Source organism: Notothenia coriiceps, unplaced genomic scaffold (genome assembly GCF_000735185.1).
Source record: "Notothenia coriiceps isolate Sejong01 unplaced genomic scaffold, NC01 NC01_scaffold00024668, whole genome shotgun sequence".
Classification (NCBI taxonomy): Eukaryota; Metazoa; Chordata; class Actinopteri; order Perciformes; family Nototheniidae; genus Notothenia; species Notothenia coriiceps.
In genome coordinates, this window is record NW_011357369.1 from 1,843,313 (window position 1) to 1,861,036 (window position 17,724).

Consider the following 17,724-nt stretch of genomic DNA (forward strand, 5'->3'; position numbering starts at 1 on the left):
CCCCCCCCCCACTGCCACCAAGGTCAGCAGCAAGCCAATCCTCATGGAAAACTAAAAACTGCAACTGTTAAATGGACAGAAACTCATCCCCCAGCACACATGTACACGTAGGGAGAATAACTCTCTAGAAACATGCACATCCTAAATGATTCTCAATGAGACATGCATGTAGACACGGAGAGCTACATCAACAGAAACAACCATTACAGCACACATTCCCTCAGAGAGAAGCCCAGCTCTAGATCCTAGTAATTAGCAGCTGATTGGCCTCTGTCATCATCTATCTGCTCACAAGACACAGTGAGGGAAGTTTAAAAGACTCAATTGGCGCAGATGACTGATGGACAGCTTTTAAATTGACAGAAGAAATAATATGTTCCCCTCATCCTCAGGCAAACATGCACAAACAATAACTTGAAATATGCAAATCTTAAATGTTTCACTCTCTCGTATATAATAAAGACATGCATGTACAGCTACAAATACACAACCCTAACAGAAACAAATATTTGGCGTTGCAGCACACATTCCCTCAGAGAAAAAACCCAGCTCTAGATTGTGGTAATTAGCAGCTGATTGCCCTCTGTCATCATCTATCTGCTCACAAAACGAGAGAAGTTTAAAAGACTTAATTGGCACAGATGACTGATGGTCTTAACACAGGAGCGGACTGGCAGTGCAGGCATCTGTGATTTTTTTTTAAATAAACACACAGCATACGTACAATATGCTCCCATACTGACCCAATCCAGAAACCCAGGACACAACATGAGTGTCAAATCTGTGCCCTACAGAAATAGTCGCGGGAAGCATATGTGGCATATGTGGCAGGGCGGTGGGTCAAATCAATTTCAGCTCGGAAGTTAAATGATAGGCTCAAATGAGTTATTATTAACCAGGATACCGGATTTACTTCTCATTAGATATTTGATAAAGTGAAGAGTTATATATAAATGTCATATTGTAAATGTAAAACAAAAATGTATAATTTGAAAATTAAAAAAATAACCAAACAGCTGCTGACATATACAAATTGCATAAATCCAAAAATGGGAGAATGATTTGGGAACTGAATATAGAAGATGATTGGCAAGCATGTATAAACTTAATCAGAACCACATTTATGTGTAACAGACTGAGGGAAACCCAGTATAAAAGTATTCAAAGGCTGCATATTACTCCTGTCACCTCATATAAAATAGACAGTTGCGTTTCCATTTAGGTTCATTCTAATAGGGGACATATGTAAATTCATATCGAGATTCTTGGCTAGGGAAATAAATGGGATATTAAGAAGGACCCTAGTGTTTTCCTTCTAGGTGTTGTGCGTTCCGTCTTGTGTTAGTATTTGTTAAATTCAATAGTTTTTTTTGCACATTTTCCTTTGCGATGCTAATCCATCAAGACGAAAAAACAGAGAGATGACAGCATTTCAGAGGAGGAAACAGAGAGAGAGAAAGGTGTGCAAACTAAAACTTTTTTGCCACATGCAGTGTTGAAATTCACTTCACACCTGAAATATACCTGATGTCGTTCAAACGCCCCTCACCCCCTGTCATAAGCTTGAGGGCAACTGGCAGGAAGTAACATGTGCCATCTCTCCCCCTCTCATTACCAACCCAATTCCTCTTAAGTGAACTCTTCTGTTATCTTCTAACTTCCTCACCCCTTTTCCTCATTTCCTAAACTCTCTCTCCTCGCTCCTGGGCCATTAGATCAGATGCCTGGGAGGGAGAGGCGGCCATTGAGGTGGAAAACAAAGAGGCTTTTTAAAACTCAGTGGGGGGCACTGAGGCTGGAGAAGGAACTGTAGGGGGTCTGGTGCCCATCCGGTACAAACACCATCGCCAGCCTCACTGCTTCTCTCCTCTGCTCCCCTTTGCCTCCTCTGTGCCAGCCACAAATTCTCTCTACATTTAAAACTTCCTAAACTCCTTCTCCTCCAGAACTCCCATATGTCCTCTTCTCTTTCATCCACCTTTATCTTTCCGTCCTTCTTCCCATTTCCAGCCTCAGTGTCATCGTCTCCCTTCTTAATCGTGCCTCTGCTTATATGTCCTTAGCGGCAGATTAAACAGCTCAGGGTCGTGTCAATGTGCCGTTAAACCGGGTTCACACAGGCCTTTATTTGAACAAGGAGCCCGCATGTTATTATGCATAAATATAGCTGTGGCATTTTTGGCCTTTTCATCACGTGCATTAATATATACAAAAGCTGTAAGAAGAAGGCAGCGACAGACCTTTTGAAGTATGTTGGTCTTTTTGAAAAGGTAGTTTTTTAAATATATTTTAAATCTATGTTAATTTTGTTTCATGTTAGGACTTCTTATGATAATTATTATACAGTAAACAAAATAAACATTCTTTCTCATGATATCAAACATGTCATCATCTTTGTCATCAATTATTCATTTTCTTGGAAGTTTTCATTCAGATGTCGTACTCCTAATGAAACTTTGGTCAATAGAGTAGCTTTGATTGGTTTGAAATGTAGCATTTTGGATTGAACTAAAGACAATGTCTCACATACAGTGCCGACGGAGGAGTTTGCTGGGGGCCTCCTGCTGTCTTCTCCCGTCAACATGCAACCCTTAGTCTGCGCCATTCTCTACACTCCAGTCTGTTCCTTCTGTATCTCCCAGAGTATCTCCTGTAAAGTAAGTATATTATTTACTCAAGTACTGCACTTAAAGTGGACCTATCATGCTATATTTGAATAATATATTGTAGGGCCATACCTATATAAAACATGTCTGTGAAGTTTTTTTTTCAAAATACCAAACAGATCATGCATTTTAGCCATGCCTCATTTCGCTCTATTTGCTCTTTTCCAGCCCTGTTTTTGCAAGGGCTGATTCTGCTTTTGTGGCAGACTACGGCGCCACTTACAAGCCTGGCATATGTACTACAGCGTCTCCAGCGCTTTCGAGCAGCAATGGCCGTGGCCCAACCCCCCATTCCCCTGATAGGTGGAGAGTTGCCCAAATCTGTATCAGACCCGTTGTAGCCCCGTTTTTAGAGATTTGGGTATGGAGGAAAAGAGAGAGGGTTGTGTTTTCTGACACTTGGTGAGTTCCCTGACACACCGGGGACACATATTCATGTATAAAAGACGTACAAAAGTGTATTTTGCATGATAGGTCCCCTTTAAGTCAAATTTTGCGGGACTTGTACTTGACTTGAGTATTTCCATGTCTGGCTACTTTGTACTTCCAACTACAATTCAGAGGTAAACTGTGTACTTTTACTCCACTGCATTTTTTTATACCTTTAGTCACTTCGCAGATTCTGATTAATGATGTGAAATATAATCAACACTTAAATAAGACCTTAGTTACACCTGGAGTAACAACATTCACAAGCTACCCTGCAGCATACACTTTCATTAAAACCAGCTCCACCTTTACCAGCTTTGATGACACTTTAATGCATCAATAATTATAATCAAAACATACAATATATATTATTCTGAAATGGGCCTATCTGCATAATGAGTACTGTAAGTATATGCTTATGCTAATACATGTGTTATTTTATTTGAGTAACATTTTGATTGCAGGACTTTTGCTTGTAACAGAGTATTCATACACTGGTAGATCTACTTTTACTTAAGTACAAGATCTGAGTACTCCTCCGGTCTCCCCCTACCCCATCGTTTGCTGTCTTTGTGTTCACACTCTGATACAATCTGCTGACGGGGGCTTTGCCCTGCTACCTGCGAGGCACTGCTGTGGCCTCAAATGATAGCAGAAAGAAAGGGATGGATTGATGCAAGAGTAAAAAAAAAAAGAAGAACAACAAAGAGCAGCTATATGAAGGATAAAAAATGAATAGGATGCAAAGATAAAAGCATAGATCAGTCAGGTAAGAGAGAGTGACAGAGGTAACAGAGAGAGATGAGGGGAAAGAAAGAGCAGAGAGCGCTTCTGTCATGTCGGATGAAAGCTGTGCCTACTGGGCAGTGGGCACAGCGTAGAGTCACTGATGGTGCCACCCTCACAGCAGGAGTGTGTGAAGGCACAAGGTTGACCAGATGACTGACACACACACACACACACACACACACACACACAGATTACTGAGGATGCATAAGATCCTTGAAGTGGTGGCTTTAAATGTGCTCCACAAGAGGGAGGGAAAGAAGAGGTGAAGAGTGGATGGTGGATGCATGGCGGAGGGCTGGTGCTCTCCCCTCTGTTCCCTGTCCTCCAGCAGTAGTGTCTGTATGTAGGCCAGTGTCCCAGGGCACACTTGGCTGGGGTGACAACAGTTGTAGCCGACAGATTTGCCTCCATCTTGCCTGAGGACTCCCAGTCAGCGATCTGTCTCTTCGATCCATTCCCAGCCCCGCAGGATGGACGGATTACAGCTCTGGTTAATAATTCTGCTAATATCGTGTGGGATTTTCCACTGCTGAACTTATAGCATCTAAAGTTTGACCACTGTGATATTTCTAGCACAATTACAGGGTAAGTGTAAGCATGGCTAGCTAACAGGGGCAAATGGTATGTTTATCCACTGTAAGAAACAAAAGGGATGATGGATGGAAGGAGAGGTGAAGATGGAAATGTGTAAGACTGGATCTGTAAACCAGCACATCACAAAATAATATCGGCCGAAAAAGATCCTAGACCACATTACTCATAGTTTCAGGAGGCGTCAATAAGGGTTGCATTTTTCAAAAACCCCTGAAGACTGAGCCCGTCTTCTTTAGTTCTTTAGTTTAATCTTTGTATGGATATCATCGACCATTAGTCAAAAGTATTGATGTTGCACACAATGACATGCTTTAGGAAACTTAGAGAAGCTCTAGATGGCTTTTATTTGTTTTACTTTGCCTTTTAATCAAACATATACGCATGTCAATGTGAATATTGTTTTGAAGTGATAGAGTTAGGATAAACAATATGTTACTGCTTAAGAGGCAATCATTTTAAAAAGGTACAGTATACTGCTTATTTCCCTGAACTGTTTCAAAACATTTTGTATTTCCATTTGTATTAGTGCCAAGCTTGACACGTGAAAAAAACACGTTATTCGTTAATTACTGTCACATCAAGTGAGTAAACACAGATGGGTTTACAATCAGACTAGAGAAAGGAAGACACTAAGTCATTGTGACAGAAAGACAAAAGGAGATAGAGAGTCAAAGGAACTGAAAGATAAAAGACCAAGTGGGTCTCAACAGATTGAGAGAGAGAGACAGCGAGAGTGCAGAGAGGTGAGAAGGCAGGATGGCAGAGAGGGCACTCCGACAGCGAGGAGAGAAGAACTCGGCAAGGTCTCGTCACCGAGCCAACGGGCCCACCACTGTCAACATCATGGCACTCTGTGGTACACACACATACACACACACATGCACACACACACACACATACACTGCTGGCCAACGGCCCTCCCAGCTGCCCTATCCGTAACTGTCTGATTAGTTGTGCTAAGCAGCCCCTCCCCTGCCAACCATGGTGCCATCTGCTACCCAACAACATGGCTGCCGACCAGCCAAGCACACACACACACACACACACACACACACAAAAATACACAGCAAGCCTCATACCTGGCTCTGCCCCGCTGCTGTCACACAGACACACACATCAAACTTCAGACACAGGTGTAGCCCAAACACTTAACATTCGCACAAAACTGAACGCAGCCTCGCAAACGAGTCAACACTCATGCATGTGTCAGACACACACACACACACACACACACACACACACACACACACACAGTTGTAGGGGTTGTGTGTGTAGTGACAGTGGTTAAGCACTGTTTATGCCAGGTAGAAAGAATGATGCTGTGTGCGTGGGTGTGTGTGTGTGTGTGTGTGTGTGTGTGTGTGTGTGTGTGTGTGTGTGTGTGTGTGTGGTGTGTGTGTGTTGTGTGTGTGTGGTGTGTGTGTGTGTGTGTTCGCTGGCAGTGCTTGAAGGTTCATTATGCGCCCCCCACCTCTCTGAGCGACTGCAGCCCGTGTGGCGCCCTGGCCCTTTTATTGCCGGGCCGTGATTGGACAAGGGCCTCCCGCCGAGTTGGTTTTGCAGCAATTTTGTCGCGCCCAGATTTCACTCGCTGCTCAAAGCGAGCCCTCTGTGCGGGACGCGGCATCTGCTGCCCACCTTCCTCATTTACACTTCTCCGCCTCACACACACACACACACACACACACACTGTTCCTGTTCACCGTCTTTCCAGACCTTGCTTATCACGATGTACAACAGAGGGGAGGAAAAAATAGAGGACAGAACTAGGTTTAGGTGGAGAGAGAGCAGCCAGGCAGCAGCGTGACATGTTTAATAAGAAGTTTGGGACTTCTGATATAGGAGTCACAGCGGTGGTCCCTGGAGCGTTGATTTTCTCCGCTCTCCAGCATCCATCTCTGATTTCAGGGTCACAGAGAGGAGAATGGCAAGCCTAAAACAACAGAAAACGTTGTCTTCTTTTCTAGCTCCATCGACTTGTAACTACTTTTCACCGACTACTTTATTAAATGCTGACAGTCCATTATTGGCTTATTTGCTTTGATTGCACATAATCTCTTCTTTATTAACTTGGTGAGTTTAAGTTCCTTACAAATGACGATACAGCGGGACATATAATCGACTCAAACATGTTCTAGATATGCCCGGTGCCCATGCTGGAGTACTTCCACAGGGAAGGCATCTTGATCTCATGCCTACTGTATGCTGCATCACCTGGCTTCTTTCCTTTCAAAGAGGTAGGGTCCATGCNCTGTGCTGCCTGGGGATGCTCAAATCGCTCCGAGAAAGGAGTACGAATGTACGGCTTCCCCACTGACACAGAGCGGAGGAAAAAATGGCTGGCTCAAGTCAGCAGGAGCAATTTCACGACCAACAGCAAAAAAAAAATATGTGAGGTTATTATTAACACTGCATTTGCACTTTTTCACAAAACGAAAACCACACCATTGGGAAAGCTTAATGTTTTACTTAATACAAAAAAACAGGGAAAGGCTTGAAAAACACAGAGTTGAGACTCAGGGTGCAGGGTGAGGGTCTCAGTGCAGGTATTCAGGCTCCATTGAATCCCCCTCTGGTTCTTGTGCTGAAAGAGGGAGTAACAGACAGGAGAAACGTTTATACACACCTATATAGCACACCTATTGGATGGGAAATTGCCTTGGGGAGATAAGGTGTGGTCTTTGTTCCCAACTGAAGTTATGGAACTTTATTATTTGTGAGTTTAACAAAGTATGACAAATGGCATCAGTAACAGATGTGATATGAATTTCTATAAAGCTGTCTCACATTCTTGGTCATATTTTATATACAGTATGTAATGAGTATAACATGTCCAGTAAGTTTAAAGTGTTTCCTAATACTGTGTATTCAACCACTATTATGGTATAGTGTATGGCACTATGGTATGGTATCCTAGCTTAATCTGTTATCTGTAAACGTTCCCTAAATCTACTAATTTAGGGATAATCCACTGACATCCTTTAATACACATGTTAATTTGAATCAGATGTACTGATAATATCCGCAATATAAATCTTTAAACTTCTTCTTACCTTTAAAAGTCCGTCACGAACGGTCTATTATGCTGCAACTCTACAGCTCTGCTAGCCATGGCGCTAACTTCCGGGGAACGATTGAGAGGCTCCACGATCCGCCATTGCTGTAAAAAAGTGGTCCATTGGAGTGAACGGAGATGACGTAACTCTCAGTCTATATGGCGCTGGTCGGAGTAACACATGGTTTAAATGGTTGAATGAGTAATACAGCTCCTCTACGCTTATTGACCTGTTAGTGTAAAGACAAAGTAGGGCCTTACCAACAGGATATGAATCAATAGGCATGTGTTATCTGACCAAGCGATAAAGAAGACGCTTTGTTGCCTGCACAAATCCAGTTGTATAACAAAGTAAATGTGGAAACAGTCTTGACCTGTTGAGTCACTGCACGATTTTATGCAGTTTCCCATGGGGCTTCTTTTTTTTTTTTTCATTCAAATCATTTTCCATTCTATTGAGTCGGAAGCTGTACTTACATCAGTGACATAAGCACTCCACATCTCATTGTATCGTCTTATTTTGAGGCAGAAGCACTAATATGTTGTACACACACACTTCCCTTGTCAGTCTTACTGTACATCTTGTTCTTTCTTTTCTGTTCATTGAGCATATTCATCCTTCTGGTGGTGGGTTCGATAGCCCCCCGTCAGCCATAGCAGGATGCCACTCTAGTTGAATCACTTCCAGGCCATATGGTTTGCACAGGTGACAGGTGTTAGATGACTTGCCCACGTGTGTGCTTGGGTGTAAGATATAACAAGGAAGAGCGGAAATAGATGGGGAGATGTTTACATTTTTGGCTGATTTTTTTAGTGTTGGTGTCCTTTTTAAAAGAATCACCATGGGTAAAAATTCTAATGTGGACAGAAGGCTGTTCTTCCTCGATGTTTCAGAAAAATACGAGATATGTTACATCAGTTTTGTATATGTTCTCAAGGTGTTCCTGCAATGCTGTAGCTCTTCATAGGACACTTCTTGATTCAATCCCTTAATGTTAATGATAAGCTGTATGATTGGTGAACTGCCCACCCTGAGAGTCCTGATTACAGCCCCCTGACCTTGGAGATATTTTGTACACAACTCTTCTGTGTGTGTTTGTGTTCAGGGGGAGTGTCGTTACGAACAGGAACTCCTTCCTTACCTCCACAAAGCCAATGCTGTTGGCCACGTGAAGAAAGGACCGAAGCAGAAACAGAAGGGTTCAAAGTCCGCCACTAAAACCACCAACGGCAAAGCCAAACCGTGTCACTCGACGTTGTCTGATCTGGAATGCTTTGAAGAGGAAGAAGATTGGCAAAACACACGAAGAAAGAGTATACTTTCTTTATTTGCTGCGACCAAAGAGAAACTTGCTGCTGAACATGTTACAGAGGCGCCTAATGATGGGATCACAGATAGCCGAGGACCGGAGGGTGTGTGTCCTCTTCCCTCAAACAATGACTGTCCAGAAGCTGACATGGATTATGACTGTGTCATTGTTAATGAGCAGCACATGGTCGGTGAGCCTGTAAGCTCTAAAAACACGTCACAGCTGAAGCTTGAAGAAGAGGAGGATGTTGAACTCCAGGCTATGTTCTACCTTCCTAAATGGGATTCAGCCATTCCTCCATCATTTGCTAAACTCCTCTCAGGAAGAGATCAGAGTTTGAAGGTTATCCTGGCAAACGTGGCGGAGCTCCTGTCCCGATCTCCTCCGCCACTGATTGAAGATTTAGAGGCAGACATGGCTGCTCCATCACTTCCTCCGTCTCCTCAGCAACCTCATCAGCCATTCCACGTCAATTTTACACTAGATGTGGAAGAAGACGACGATGATGATAATGATGAAGTAATGCTGAGTGATGCTGATGATGCACCACTGAGGGCAAACTCAGATGAGCATCCAGTTAATAGAGGGGAAGGTAAAATGTATCATGATTGGCCTCTTGAGGATCAGCAGCAGAGCGTCAGCATGGGCAGCCCCACCTGGGAGGAGGTTTTTGGGGAAGAAGAGAACAATAATCATGATATGGGACATGATCACAAGGAGACAGATAATGAGATTCACAATGAGAAACAAGCAGGTGAAGAAGCTAAGAAGGAAATAGAAATGACGGATGATGCTATGACGGAGGAAAAAGAGAGCTGTTGGGTTGATGAGAGGAACCAGGAAATGCCAATCTCGACACACGGTGGTGTGTTAGTTGACGCTCAGATGGACGACAGCATGGATCTGTTTGGGGACGACGAGGACTTCCTGCAGATGACCATCCCAGAAATCTCCACGCCTGCCGGCACTTCCAGGATGTCCCCGGGTGCTAAAGACATGGCTAATACATCAGAAAAGACATCTAACGTTTTACACACACATACACCGACACACCTAAGTGGCCCTACACACACAGCTGAAACCCCCCGTACATCCAATACGGATGATAAAGCTCACACAAAGCACACAACTCCACATGCAAAGCTGAATACCCCAAGCAATATGGAGACAAAACACACGGGAACATCAAGTAAACCTGTAGCAGACAATATAATGACAGACCAGGACATCTCAGCTCATTGTGACTCTCCCACAGTGCAACAGAATTCCGAGTCATTTGACAGCTCCCATGACTACTTCCCTGTCAACTTTGATCTTGGCTATTCCCTGGAGGACTCTGACGAAGCTGAGGAAGAGGCGGTTCCTGCTCTTTCTATGTTGACCTCTCCGCTCCCTAAGGAGGCCGTTTCTACAGCGTCTCCGAGGGCCGTCTCCAACTCCTCCACTCCCTCTTACAGCTTCCATAGACAGAAACCGCCTCTGCAGTCCAGTGAATCTGAAATATCCACACCACGAATGCTGTCGAAGCATAGAAAGAGAGAAACGGCTTCTTTTCTGGCTTCGCCTCTGGTTTCTAGATATGGTGCTGTCCCATCTCCAATCACCTCACAAGGAGCTAGACGGACGCTCCTGTCTGGCATCGCCGGGCCTCGCATCCAATGTTTATTCCCCAGTTTAAGACAGACACAACTGGAGAACTCCCCTCCTCATCCAGGTTTCTACCTACATTTGTTCATAATGCTTTACTTTTTTGTCTTCCTCTTTTTGAACCTGCTGTTGTAAGATGTGCATTTTTCTGTGTCGCCCACCTTCTCTCTCAGTGGAGTGCGTCAGTGACAGTGATGATGAAGTCGTGGTTCATAAAAGGAGAGCTCAGAGCAAGGTCAAACCATTCTCGTCACCTGAAGTGGTGAGTAAGGCCTCTCAATATTAGAGCTGCAACTAATGATTTTCAGAAATAATTGGATTCATCTGCTGATTATTTTCTTGATACATCCTCCGGTCTTATGTAACATTGTGAAGATGCCACTCACCAGAGCTTGTGTTTTTAAATGTCCAACACCAACAAATGTTCTATTTACTATACACAACAACCATCAAAATTGCCTATGATTGTTTTTTTAAAGTGCACCTCTTCCCTTTTCCCTTTCATAACATGTATGACTTGAATACGAAATGATGGCCACTTAAGTTTGAATCTTTGTGTAAACATTTGAAATACAAAGTAGGTAAAAATCCAGAGTCTGTGTTGTTGTGTTTTGGTATGAAAACAACAGACTAGACGGGAGATATCTGATTCAGATGGCTCAGGCTGCCTCTGTCCATCAATTTCAAGGTACTTGCAGTTGTCATGACAACCATTTTGCAAGCAGAAGCATGTGCAGCTCCTGAAAGTTCTTACCAAGACACATCTTGATAAATATGTATGACGTTCTCATATTGTGCAGTGTTTACTGTATAACTCGTGTGTGTATAAGAGAAATGTCTTTTCTCTGCTAGTCGAAGATCTCCAGTGATGTGGACTCCCCGCTGGTAGTGAAGAGGAAACGCACAGCTGCTCTTAATACTGTGAGATTTCTATCATTAGCAGTAAATTACACCAAATGGTTCAACCTATTCAACTTTACATACTTTCACTCCATGCATTACTAATGATCAATTCTTTAGTCCTACTGCTTTGCTAATATGCATCTTCCTTAGCCATTAGCAGTGTACAGTACGTGACTCATTTGTTCTCTCTCCAGTCTGATGAAATGGAGGACCAAACTGTCTCCGATGATGATTTCCAGAATGTGTTCACACACAGAAACACAGCACACGGAGCTGAGAGGGAACCAGTCCAACAGAGCAAAGCCAAGGTCTGTGTGGCAACAGATGACTCTACAGAACGCTGTGATCAGAGTCTGAATTATAACGTGTATACTTTAAGTTTGTATACCTGCGTAGATGCATATAGAGCTCTGGTTAGTGAAAGATGTATATGTATGTTACTTTTGTTTTTACTGATGAGCAGAACATTTGAGGTTAATGAGTGTATTTCCTTCCTGCATTTTATTTTTATACCATAAATAAGTAATGTGTTTTTGGGGCTGAAAACAGTTTCGTGCTGCGTCCAAAAAGAAAACACTGAGTGTTGAGAGTGGAAAAAAAGCTGTACATGTAAAGAATTCTGAGTGAAGAGGCAGATTCATGTAAAAACTCTTCAGTGTTAATCCATACGAGCGACCCCTTTTACATTTTTATATTGTAATTTCAAGGTTGATAGATAAGATAAAAGATAGAGAAAATCTAACTAATATAGCTGCTCTTAAATCACACAAAATAAAGTTGTTTTGCCTCCCTCAAAACAATCATAAAACATTCCAGACACCTTCCTATGAACATCGAATGTCAAGTCTATAAATATCTATCACACACACCGTCAACACCAATCAGCTTTGGCATTTGTCATTTTGTTATCCTCAGCACCCAAAATGTCGAAGGGGTCGGCAGTTCCTGGATGAAGAAGCAAAGCTGTCGTCGGAGGAGGAGGGGTCGGGCGTGTCTTCTGATGAAGAGGATGGAGAAGATCAGAACCACTCTCTGGAAGGCTTCGTGGTGAACAACACACACTGCTCTCAGGGACTGAATGGTACACCATGGATTCATCTGAAGAAATTAGATTTTTTTTTGCACCCTAGTGAAGTATATTTCAAATGTAATCAACCGAGTGTTTGAGTTGAAGATGGCTTCCTGTTTGTTTTATGACAGACTCAGAGATGCAAGGTGTCTACCTAAAGTCTGTGAGAAGCCCAGCTGTCCATGGAAAGTTTAAATTGTCCTACAAAAATCATAACAACATGGACATATTTTCTCAGGTATACTGGATATTTCCTTCTCAATGCATATATACAACTTATCATAACAACGGAAACAATTAAGATTGACTCGAGTCCATGTTCCTAACAGGTGCCTGAGATGGATGAAACATATGCAGCGGACAGCTTTGTGGTGGGAAGTGATGAAGAGGAGGGGGAGATCAGCGAGCAGGAGGCTGAAGACATTGAACTTATGCCCGAGGAGTCGTATGTGGAGGGGCGGAGGCAGTATGCCACCAGACGGCGGGTTTTCCTCCACAAAGCCAGAGCAGGCGCCAAGGCTACACCTGGATGTCCTCCAAAGACGGCTGGTGTGAAAACCAAACGCACCCGTGTCATACACATGAATGATTCAAGTGATGAGGAGATGGAGGAAGCTATAAGGAGAAGTCTAGCAACTGAAGAGGGTGTTGCTGCCCCCTTGTGGCCACAGGCAGTACAGCCTAAGCCTAACAGGCAGCAGCAGCAGCAGCAGCAGCAGCAGCAGCAGCAGCAGCAGAAGCCTTCCTCCTCCTCATCCTCTTCAACCATAGCATCCAAAGTCTTGTTGCTGAGCAAGGCAAAGAGGAGCTCAGTGAGTGCGGAACAGCAAAATGAGAGGTAAAGACATTCTCATCTGGTAGCACACAAACAGAAAGATTCAATTCAAATAGCTTTATTGGCATGACCATAATGACATACAGTACCGCCAAAGCTTTGTACAATCACAACATCTATACATAAGTATACATTTGGAGTGTACGGTGATGTTCACAAACATTTTGAACAAGCAAGAATATCATGTTTTCTTTACAAGCAATATAGTTGTTGAACACGAGCTATAAAAGTAATTATTCCATTAAAAAACACAGAACAATAGAAAAAGTTAAGGTTAGTTATTGATTATTGTGCAGGGAATATTGAGGAAACATTCAACAACCACTAGAGAATCATTTTCTTTCTCGTGCAGGCATCGTCGGAGATTAGAAAATCAGCATTTGCTCTCTGATGAACTAGACTTTGCAGAGTCCGATTTGCCGGTATCCTCCAAGAAACAACCCCAGGTATGAGCACACATGACACACACACACACACACACACACACACACACACACACACACACACACACACACACACACACACACACACACACACACACACACACACACACACACACACACACACACACACACACACACACACACACACACACACGGGTTATACTCAGTGTTAGAAGGGAAACTTAATAATAATAATACATTTCATTTATATAGCACACTTTAAAAACGACGTCCTCTCAATGTGCTTCACAATGCTATCAGGAGAAAATAAAATAAAAATATGGTAATATAAAACAGTTTTTTAGACTACGTCGAGATGAAACGGAGACCTGCCTAATCATTTCACAGGTTCCTGTCTGGAGATATGCATTATATGTTTTGCATAAAAGAGTTATTGTAAGTGGAGTGAAAGGTCATCAGAGCATATTAAAGGTGCTTACGTTTCTAGATAATGATTCTACGTACTACCGACATTATTTCTCACCCGAAAAATTTTGGCGTGTTACATAAAAATTTGAACACGAAGGCAGCCATCCACCACCTATGTTGATAAATCTTCCAGATGTGAAACGTGACGACATTGTATCTGGTACGCTCAGTGTTCACCTATAAAATCTCACTTGACCAAAGTAAACAATTTCGGATGATCAAGTCGGTATTGCACATAAATGTTTTAATAAACCCCTATGGTTTTCGTGTGTTTGTAAATGATAACTATTTCGCTAACTAGAAAGTATGACCGTCCTCCCACACCTATCAATAACTAGTCTATAGGAAAACTTTGTCCGTCTTAACCTAAAGGTGTCTCTGCCCAAACACTTTACTCTCACTGTTGTATTGCCAGAATAGTCTGTAGCACCAATCCCGGGGAAACGCAAGAGAGTTACATTGGAAGTCAGTAATATATTGTCACCGTGGTTTGTCCCGTCGCACTTGGAGAACAGTGACAATTCCGACGTTGGTAAAGTGTTTGTAAAATGTAAATCGGGTCCAAAGTTTACATTTGAGATTTGGCGATTGTGATACTTTGCTACGGTCGCGGGCCGTGCTCCTTCAGGGTGCAAATACGAAATTTACAGAGCATGATCTGTGTGGCAGCGACGACGACCTTGAGCAGTTAGCTTCCAATCTGACTCGTACTTTGTCGAACCCCCACAGGGATGGTGTCTTATGACATACTATGACAACTTAACCCACAAAATTACAGTAGGTGAAATATGCACAACTTTCACACTTAATTAGCCGATTTATTACAAAAGAAAATTAATATGTAGACACAAAAAGACAAAGATCTACATAAGCCAAACTGAGTCAACCATAAAACTAAAAGAAATAATTATCACTTAACAAAATAGACAGACTACAATATAACAATTGATAAAAACGGTTTACGTCTGTCGTCGTTTGTGGAACATCGAGAACTTTACCTCTTTATTTCCAGTTGTAAAAAGAGTTAAAAATCCTTTTTGACTAGAACATGTGACAATTTTATTTTTTGATATTTATTTTATTTGACTACTCAACTAAATCCCATTCACTGGGATCTTTTTTAACACTTCAGACTGGAGATCACCAATATCTAACTTAGTCTTTCGACATTTAAACTATGACTTTCGAGTAAGTTTAGGAAGTGTATTTACACCACACTATGAAAACATATTTTATATTTAACCAAATAATTCTTTCCAATATAGGAAAAAAGAAAAAAATTTGTTTACATAGGTAATACTGTTTTATTATTCAATAAGTTTCACTGTTGTTTATTATACTAAAGAATACTGAAGGAGTACCATTCAGCGAAATTGACTCAGACTGTCGTAATTCCGGTAAAATAGTTCTAGTGTAACATACAATATTGTTTGACTTGACCACAAGGGAATTATAGGACTGACAGCAAGAGAATATCGTACCTCTTCAACGACCTGTATCGAATTTCATTGACAGGAGACCCCAAGGAGCTCTTGCCTTATGGTTCGTTGTCTTCCTTGTATAACAGAAAAAGAATGTCGCGAAGGGAGGGGCGACGGATCGACGAGAAGGGACGACACCTACTCAAGTAGTAGCTTCCTCAGTGTCTCATCGCGGTCCTTCGCCATCTAGGGAGCGAGACCTAGCTGAGATGCGGGAGGGAAGACATACCGAGTTACTCGACGTCCCCCTCTCCTGGTGCGACACACATTAGTTAGTTAGTTGTTGACATAATTAGGGCGTTCCCCGTTAACCATACTCGTCAAAACAGTACATGTGTGTCCGGTCCTTGTATGTCCTTCTTATCGTTGTGTCGCTATGGTGGGCCCTCGTCTCTAACACCTTAGTAAGTTAAATCTATTCTCAACTATCGTAGGTGTTAGTTTATCTTTTTTGGATTAGTTGCTTAAATTCCAAACTCACGTCTCCCTACTTACTAAAACTTTTCGCTAAACAAATTCTCGTCCATCTTCGTATAGAAGCGGGACTACGTTGGCTTGTTTAATTAGACGTTCTTACGAGAGGACCGAAAGGGGGGGCGACGACCAATGTTTTTCCTCATAATTCAGAGAGAGGCTACGGGAATCTCGTCCAAAAATCTATTGACAACAAGTCCGACAATGAAGGAGAGTCACTTCCCTTTCTTCGGCTTTGTACAAACTGGGTGCTACAGTGTGAGAAGGAAAGATGGACAACTACTCAACCCGCTACCTCGACTTCAACAACCGACGTCCGACTCCCGCACCTGCATCGAACTGCCTCCCGTCCGGGCTCCATGTCGACGTCCCGGACGACGGCCGCTGGGAAACTGGAGGTCGCCGTGCGACTAACGGACTGGAAAGGCGACGAGGTCGGCCCGGCCAGGACGGTCGTCTCGGCCGCGAGACGAGTCGCGGCAGCAGGTGTCGTCCGCGTGGGGCCATGAGTGGTCTCGGCAGTCTCACGACAGTATCGGTTGCGCCTAGCGCTTATGCCTGCACTGACGGAGGTTTGACACCTCCTCTGTTAATAGTAACAGTTTAATAGTGATATAAATACTCGTCTAAGTCAATGAATGTCTAAAGGTCTAATAGGTTATCTTTTATCTTTATATTGTTACTTACTACTATATAACGAATATCCTACTCCCGAAAGTGATCTAATTATTTCAGAAAGTTTAACGAGGTAGAGATTGGTCGACGTAGTCATTAGACTTTATTTGGTGAAGACTGTGACTAACGAAAATGAACACAATGATAATATTATATAAACTACGGATGTGAACTCATTGACAAATGAGTACAGTCTGAAATTTACGTCCTGAAAATCCACATTCTGACCACTATTGCGATGAACAAAATTAAAATTTATACACTAATCAAGAAACTAACTACATTATTAAGGATAATTTAATTAATAACACACTTGATTCATATAAAAGAGACATTTAGGTTTATATCCGGATTATTAGACTGTTTTAGCAACGACATAGTTTAAGTTGGCAGGACTGACTTGACCGAACCCTGGCCAGGAAAGGGATACTCTGTTTAGCGAGCTTGTTTGGGGACGTCCGACAAGGTGAGAGAGTCGGTTAGCGAAGGCCAAGACGCAAACGCGGTCTAGACTAACCGACACGAAGAGGTGACGGCACGCCGGTAGACGACGCTGCTACTTCATCGACGGCAGGGTCACTGCGTCTGGCACCTCCCACGACGCACCGCGACTGCCTCCGACCAGTAGTCCGAGGCTGGGAGGTGACTCCGTCGGGCCGACAGGTGGTCCTTTTACGTCTGCCCTCCTCGTGACCTCCTACTTGAGACTCGCCTCCTGCAGAGCGCCGAGCTCCCCGTCCCCCCGGACCTGCGACGTCCTTTAGGAGGTTTACATCAAATAACTTCATAGGCAGCCCTAGTACCCGTCAAAGAGTATGCCTGGGAGACGTTAGTGTCAAAAATTCTTTTCGAAGTTGTGGGTGGACAAGGCGTGGTTCAGAATGACTGAGATTAAAAAATAAATAAAAAATAAGATTGGAAAATA

At 42.9% G+C, this 17,724-nt stretch overlaps 1 protein-coding gene across 1 annotated transcript in view; it reads left to right on the plus strand.

Annotated features, from left to right (window-relative positions):
- LOC104955675 (Fanconi anemia group M protein homolog) overlaps positions 1-13,749 on the plus strand; it is a 430,065-nt gene extending 416,316 nt beyond the window's left edge. The window contains exons 15-22 of the mRNA XM_010783059.1: positions 8,640-10,557; positions 10,664-10,752; positions 11,343-11,411; positions 11,588-11,701; positions 12,309-12,474; positions 12,594-12,700; positions 12,792-13,300; positions 13,650-13,749. Of these exons, the coding sequence (XP_010781361.1) occupies positions 8,640-10,557; positions 10,664-10,752; positions 11,343-11,411; positions 11,588-11,701; positions 12,309-12,474; positions 12,594-12,700; positions 12,792-13,300; positions 13,650-13,749 (3,072 nt within the window). The remainder of the gene's footprint in view (positions 1-8,639; positions 10,558-10,663; positions 10,753-11,342; positions 11,412-11,587; positions 11,702-12,308; positions 12,475-12,593; positions 12,701-12,791; positions 13,301-13,649) is intronic.
- The last annotated feature ends 3,975 nt before the right edge of the window (positions 13,750-17,724 follow it).